This window comes from Spea bombifrons, chromosome 4, assembly GCF_027358695.1.
Source record: "Spea bombifrons isolate aSpeBom1 chromosome 4, aSpeBom1.2.pri, whole genome shotgun sequence".
In the NCBI taxonomy this organism is placed as follows: domain Eukaryota; kingdom Metazoa; phylum Chordata; class Amphibia; order Anura; family Pelobatidae; genus Spea; species Spea bombifrons.
In genome coordinates, this window is record NC_071090.1 from 7685988 (window position 1) to 7692595 (window position 6608).

Genomic DNA, 6608 nt, shown 5'->3' on the forward strand with positions numbered 1-6608 from the left:
TCATACTGTTCAATTTGGCTTTTTAATATATATATTTATATATATTTATATTTTTAGAGACACACAGTTCACTTTCGCGTGTCGTACTATTGTGCCTGGAAAGAAGATCACATATTTCCCTGAATAAAACTTCAGGAAAATAAGTAGTTCCTTTACTTCAGTCTGGCTCCTAATCCAATAAAATCTTTTGGTTTTTTTTTTATTTTAATACTGAAATCATGCATTATTTACTTTCTGATTACACCGTAGTCAAATAGGCCATAATGCCTAATATTGGAACATGCTCACCAAAAAAAAAGTCAATGTCCCCATTTGACTAACATATGCATTTACGTACAGTACTGTAAATTTACTAATTAAAGATTTCATAAATCAGGAGTGCACTTTTGGTGAATGCAAAAAAAAATAAATTATTAAATAAATAAAAATACCAACAAAAAAAAAACGAAACAAAAAAAAATAATAGTATGACGTATATTATTTAAATCAATTTATGTGGCCACAGAGAGCAGCTTCGCCTCGGTAGTCTCAGCACTGCTGTCCACGTTGGAGCCACAAAGGGTTAAAAGAGCGTAAAAGTAAACTTATCACCATCTGAGGTACCTTTCTAGGCATGCAAAGTTACCAAATAAATACAGTAGGTATCAAATTGAAAAAAAACATGCATATGCATAACTTCTCCATTGTGCTGGTATCGCAAACATGGAGCAAAAAATATTCTGCATCCAAGCTGTGACCCCCCCCCACCCCCAAAAAAATAGAAAAAAACCTTTGAACCCATCTGCAGTTAAAAATAAATTATAGCAGCAATTGCAGATGCTTGTCCTTTTTTTCCCTTTTAAAAAAATCTTTTAATATCGTATAATTTTTTTTTCTAGGTCTTTATGTAGCATAAGTTCATATAAGGTGCTTTATGGATCTGTAGGTCACCAGTAAGTGCATAATCTTTCATTGGATAGGAAATACACTTCTTCAGATCAAAAAAAAAAAAAAAAAAAGCAAATGTTTGCATATGTCATTTTAACCCTTTGATGTTCATCCTTGGATGCATTGTGCGGTTGGCAGAAGAAAAAAAAAACTACTGTAAATCCATGCATATCTGTTAATTCTTTGTAATGGTTTGTTGGAACTTATGATTAACAAGCAAAGGGAATAAAAGAGTTTTTTGTTTTTTTTTTAACTTGCTTTTCTGTAGTTTTTAATTTGTTAACTGCTACAACTGGTTGGGAAATACACCCCACCGACCAGTTAAGAAAAAAAAAAAAAAAAAAATACTCCATTTAAAAATAAATGATAATACGATCTTTCATGAATCCTGAAAGCTTCTTGTTCGCTGAGCATAAAATTCGCAATGCAACAATGCATTAACGATGAGTAGTAAAGCATTCAAAGACTATAGTTTAAAGTGTCTACAGAAAGTAGGTATCCTGCAGCTGGGGCGTGTTCTACACATCTGTCAGCAGCTTGGTTTTGTTAACACAGTTCTGATTGGCTATGGTGCAGTTGCCAGTTCTGAGATTTGACTCTCTAAAGTTGTCTATGCTATTATTCAGATCCTCTTCAATCTCCATGTACTCAGATTTGCTCATTGTCGAAGAGCTGCGTCGACTCAGGTCACTCTCAGTGGCTAAATTGGGGGAGCTAACATGAAGTAACTGAGCCTGTTCCTCCCCCTCAGTTTCCCTGTGGTAAAAGTAGTTGAAGTTGGACACAATGACAGGTACAGGCAGGGCAATTGTTAGCACACCAGCGATGGCACACAAGGAGCCCACAATTTTGCCTCCAATTGTCACAGGGTACATGTCACCATAACCCACAGTGGTCATAGATACCACCGCCCACCAGAAAGCATCAGGGATACTTGAAAAATGAGAGTCATCCTCTTCAGCTTCAGCAAAGTACACTGCACTGGAGAACAAGATGACCCCAATGAATAGAAAAAAGATTAGCAACCCTAGTTCTCTCATGCTAGCTTTCAAGGTTTGTCCCAGTATCTGGAGGCCCTTAGAATGTCTGGAGAGTTTGAAGATTCTAAAGACTCTTACCAGTCTGATGACTCGCAGGATGGCCAATGATGTTGCCTGTTCCCCTTTTTGGGGTCCATCTTCCTCAGCCATTTCAGTCCCCAAAGTGATAAAGTAGGGGATGATGGCCACTATGTCAATAAAGTTCATGATGTTCTTGAAGAACTCTGGTTTGCTGGGACAAGAGAAGAACCTTACCACCAACTCAAAGGAAAACCAGATGATGCATAGGGTTTCCACCACAAAAAATGGATCCGTGAAGATGTTGGATTTGTAGAGTACTGTATTGTTTCCCATTTTGCGGCTGAAAATCCGTTCTTCCTTAAGCTCTGGCAAAGTCTCCAGACAGAAAATAACAATGGAAATGAGGATAACCATAACTGATATTATGGCAATGATCCTGGCTGGCCCTGAGCTCTCTGGGTACTCAAACAAGAGCCACACCTGGCGTTGAAACTCTCTTTCTGGTAATTTGCGTTCCTCCTCTCTTATAAAGCCCTCATCCTCACGAAATTTCTCCATGGCTTCTTCCCCAAGTTCATAGAACTTGATTTCCTCTGAAAACATATCCAGCGGCACGTTAACCGGCCTCCGGAGCCTGCCTCCAGACTGGTAATAATATAATATGGCATCAAAGCTGGGTCGGTTGCGGTCAAAAAAGTACTCATTTCTTAGGGGATCAAAGTAGCGCATCCTTTTTTTGGGGTTACCCAAAAGAGTGTTAGGGAACTGAGCCAAGGTCTTTAGTTGGGTTTCAAATCGCAGCCCGGCCACATTTATAACTACCCTCTCACAACATTCATGGTCATCATGGTCCGGCTGATAGCTGTCCTGAGGGTGGCCGGGCAAGGCTGAGGTCTCGTCCATGTTATCCCCAGCTATCACGGTCATTTTTCCGGACGAGAGGGAGGAGGGATGGGGGAGGAGGAGCTGTTAGAGATAATCACTTTTGTTATTGTAGCAAGCACCCTTTCTCAACTCCTTTTGGTATATCTCGGGATAATTATCCTGCCAACAGCTTCTTGTGGAGGAAAAAGGGGTGGAGATGTCTTTAGATCACTTTAGAAAGCGATGCAGCTTTGTGTGCTTTTCCTGGAGCCAAATCCCCCCTGAAATGTTACCCAAAAAAATAATTCTTATTCTCTGTATCCTTTATTGATGCCGGTCAGTTTTCCTATCTGAATGTACCATTGCTTCTCTGCTGTCATAGTCTCCACACATGAAAAGCTTGTAAGATGCGAAAGCGACGGGGCTTTGCCAACTCAGCAGAATTCCTCCTGTTTTCCACTCCTCTTTGTTTTCAATCCTAGGTAAACCAGAGGATCACGCCAGTGCGGTAGATGTATGCTGCAGGAATACATACATAAAAAGTGCAAAGAGAAAGAACGTGAGACCTCAGCTGGTGTCATTTGCCTGGAGAAGAGACCTAAGTAGTCTCAAAAGCTTGCAATCTAAGGCAATTCAGTTAGCCAATAAAGCTATCGTCTTTACCAAATCTGCTCTTTTTCTTTCCGTTTTAATTCTATACTATTGTCATTATCATTACCAAACAGCGTACAGGACGCATACTTTTTTTTCTAAGGTGCTTTATAAGCAAGTTTTTGGTTTTTTTCGTTACGTACCAGATATTTTGCATATTCCTACACAATAGACTTAAGCGAAGTATATTAACAAAGAGAAATCACTATGCTGCAGTGCATGGATTGCAGAGGAAAGGAAAGGGGGGGGTAAAAGCCAGCAGGATCCTTACCTTGCCTGGGTGCAGCAAAATAAGATGTAATAGCAGGCTGCAGATGCTCGAAGCCTTGGTGCATGGGGCAGGCACATGCAGAACTCCCTCCTGCGACCCTTTAATATACAGATCGGTTTACAGCAGTGTAAGTATAGGTCCTGCTGAAATATTCATAATGCATACAGCATGGGGGGGGGGGAAAGGCTGCATTGGAACCGATTCTATTTAATTAGTTGTGGATGCTGACCGCTTAGAAGAAGTCCTTGGAATTCTCCGAACAAACGGTTTAATCCTGTTCTTGTGTTGCTTCGGCAGTAAAAATACAGAAAGTGGCGGTATACAAGAACCCAATTCCAGGGAACTGCAGAAAAGCTGCATCACAGGAGCAGAACACCCCCCCACCACCACCACCACCACCCTCCAACCCCCTTCTGTCTATAGCAGTAATGAGTGTGGTATTGGGAAGTAGGAATGCATTAAGGTGAACAGCAAACTCTCACCATTTATTGACGTTGCAGGATCAGCAGAAACATGAGAGCTCTTTGGTGCAGGCAGGAGACTGGGTATCACAAGTCCAGCCATTCAAAATATTACCTCTGAAGGCATTTTTTTACTGCTAAGGGGATGACACACTGAGACGCAATGCAGGCAGCATGCAATGTAAGCAGATCCCTCCATGTGTTTATGTAGAGGGGCATATATTAGACATGATCACCCCCAAACACATGGTGTGTGCATGGTGGCATGGGTAAAGGGGAAAGGCTATTTTTGACCCCAAGGCATGTGTACAGCAAACAGTCCAGAGTATTCATCTAGGTAGTAGGTACCAGAATATATTGTCGCTCACTTCTAAACCCCCAAAGATGCAGGGCCATGCCCCAACTACATCAGTGCCCACCCTCCTCTGGATCTCACCTTTACAACAAAATGTTAGTGATCACCCCACCCTGCCAATACCCCCCCAATCTGACTCTGACCTCTTCTAAATCCCAGGCTTCACCTTTGCTCCTTCCTCAATACTAGTGATCACCCCTGTAGATACCACCCTTCAGCACCATCTTCAGAATTCAGGAGCTCCCCAAACACCCCCCCAGCTCAAAATTCCAGCACTCAGCCCCATCCCTAAGAAATACAATATAAACCATCCCACACATTGAAACACCTACCCACAGCCAGCAAAAAAAACCTATTAATCAACCTTTTTGCTCTCCTACCCACTGCCCTGTGCCAGTCTCACCCACCTACCTTATTACCCCCTTCTATCCAGTTTCCCCACCATCCTGTGCCAGACCCCCCCATCCTCCTCCATTGCATGGTTCCAACTGAAGCTTGAGCTAGGAGACCAGTCTACAGCAGTCAGGTTGGAAGTCACAAATAGCCTCAGATCACAAAATATCACAGTACAGTAGCAGATCAGCACACATACCATGGTCCATGATAGATACAATGGAATCACAGAGGTCTGCAGAGTCAGGCATTACATGATTGGGCTCCTTCTGTGCTGTGATGCAGGGAGAAGCCTACACATTGTGCTGCTTCTTGGCTTCTCCTCTCCCCTCCAGTATGTGCTGCATTCACCAGCTCCTGTGTAATGCTAATGACCTGGCTGATAATGCAGTCCCAGCAGCAGGAGCAGCACACACTGTAATGTGCAGCAGGCTCAGGGAGCTGGTGCAGTGGATTGCTTTTCAGAGCAGAGACCTGGAGCCCCCTTGGTGCCTGCTTTCCTGCCTGCCTGTCTGCTTGCTCTGTAGGTGTAGGGAAGACAGCATTGCTCAGAACTGCACCCTTTCATCCCCCTGCAGTGCTGCTGTGGCAGGGAATAGGCAGCTTGGATTTTTTTTTTTAAGTGGCAAGTTCATGTTACTAGACCAGCTGTCAATAGTAATCCACAGCCTCTCACAATGCACATATATATATATTTGTGTGTGTATGTGTTCAAAATACAAATAAGCTAGCATGTTATTATGCCTACACGTAGCCCAAATCTATGAATCTATCATCTATCTCTATCTATATGCACTGTGTCTATTTATAATTTGTCTATCTATCTAGTCTCTCATCCACCTTATCTCATTTATATATATATATATATATATATATATATATATATATATGAACTTGGGCACCAAACTAGACAACGATAAGTGTTGTTTTTACAGTTTTGTTAATTAAAAAGAGTTTGGTTGCCGCAAAGGCTTCCGGGAAGCAACAAAGATAGCAGCATAAAAGCAGGAGCCCATCTAATGATCATTACTGTTATTAGAAACGTTAAATAGAATTTGACCCATTTTTTCTGCTTTAAATACTTGAACCTTAATCAGTCCTATCTCATGCATGTTTACATTATCTTATTGTCTTCACCTCCACTGCTCCATCTGGGAGGCTGTTCAACTTGTCTTCTCAGTAAAGTAAACCTCCTTTACATTGAATCTAAGCACCTGGTTCTTTAGATGTAACGTAAGCAGGGTTTACTTTACTATTATTTTTAAAACGGAAATGTGTTGTCCAAAGCTGTAGAATAGAGGGTGATCCAAAAAAAAAAAAAGCCCATGGAAACACAATGGAAAGATACAAGATTTCAATTAATTTGCAACATTTATTTTTAAATATTTTAAATGTAATAAACAACTCAATTTAACATGCAAAAAATATTAATTACGGATCCTTTTATGACGGCACACGCTCACTCCGCTAAATGAGAAGTCTTTTGCCCCAAGAGGTTTTACAATAGCCACATCTTTGAGATGGAAATGTACGATGCTGCTGGAGTGATTTACTTGAATCCTCTATAACCCAAGGACGACTGCAGTGGATTTTAACATTTTATACATGCTTATATACGCACAGCA

General features: G+C 41.3%; 1 protein-coding gene across 2 annotated transcripts; it reads right to left on the reverse strand.

The window, feature by feature from the left end:
* Positions 1 to 826: 826 nt before the first annotated feature.
* On the reverse strand, positions 827 to 5527 carry LOC128491277 (potassium voltage-gated channel subfamily A member 1). 2 transcript variants are annotated; one of them, XM_053463568.1, is made up of 3 exons: positions 5183 to 5527; positions 3775 to 3872; positions 827 to 3371 (listed from the first exon to the last, which is right to left on the reverse strand). In XM_053463568.1, exon 3 carries the CDS (start codon positions 2913 to 2915, stop codon positions 1446 to 1448), a length of 1470 nt encoding a protein of 489 aa, XP_053319543.1. In that variant the 5' UTR covers positions 2916 to 3371; positions 3775 to 3872; positions 5183 to 5527; the 3' UTR covers positions 827 to 1445. The 2 variants fall into 2 exon arrangements, with proteins under 2 accessions (XP_053319543.1, XP_053319544.1); XM_053463569.1 differs by lacking the exon at positions 3775 to 3872.
* Positions 5528 to 6608: the final 1081 nt, after the last annotated feature.

Bases quoted from the DNA above. Each gene is read 5' to 3' on its own strand.
- LOC128491277 (XM_053463569.1), bottom strand. From the start codon at position 2,915: ATGACCGTGATAGCTGGGGATAACATGGACGAGACCTCAGCCTTGCCC.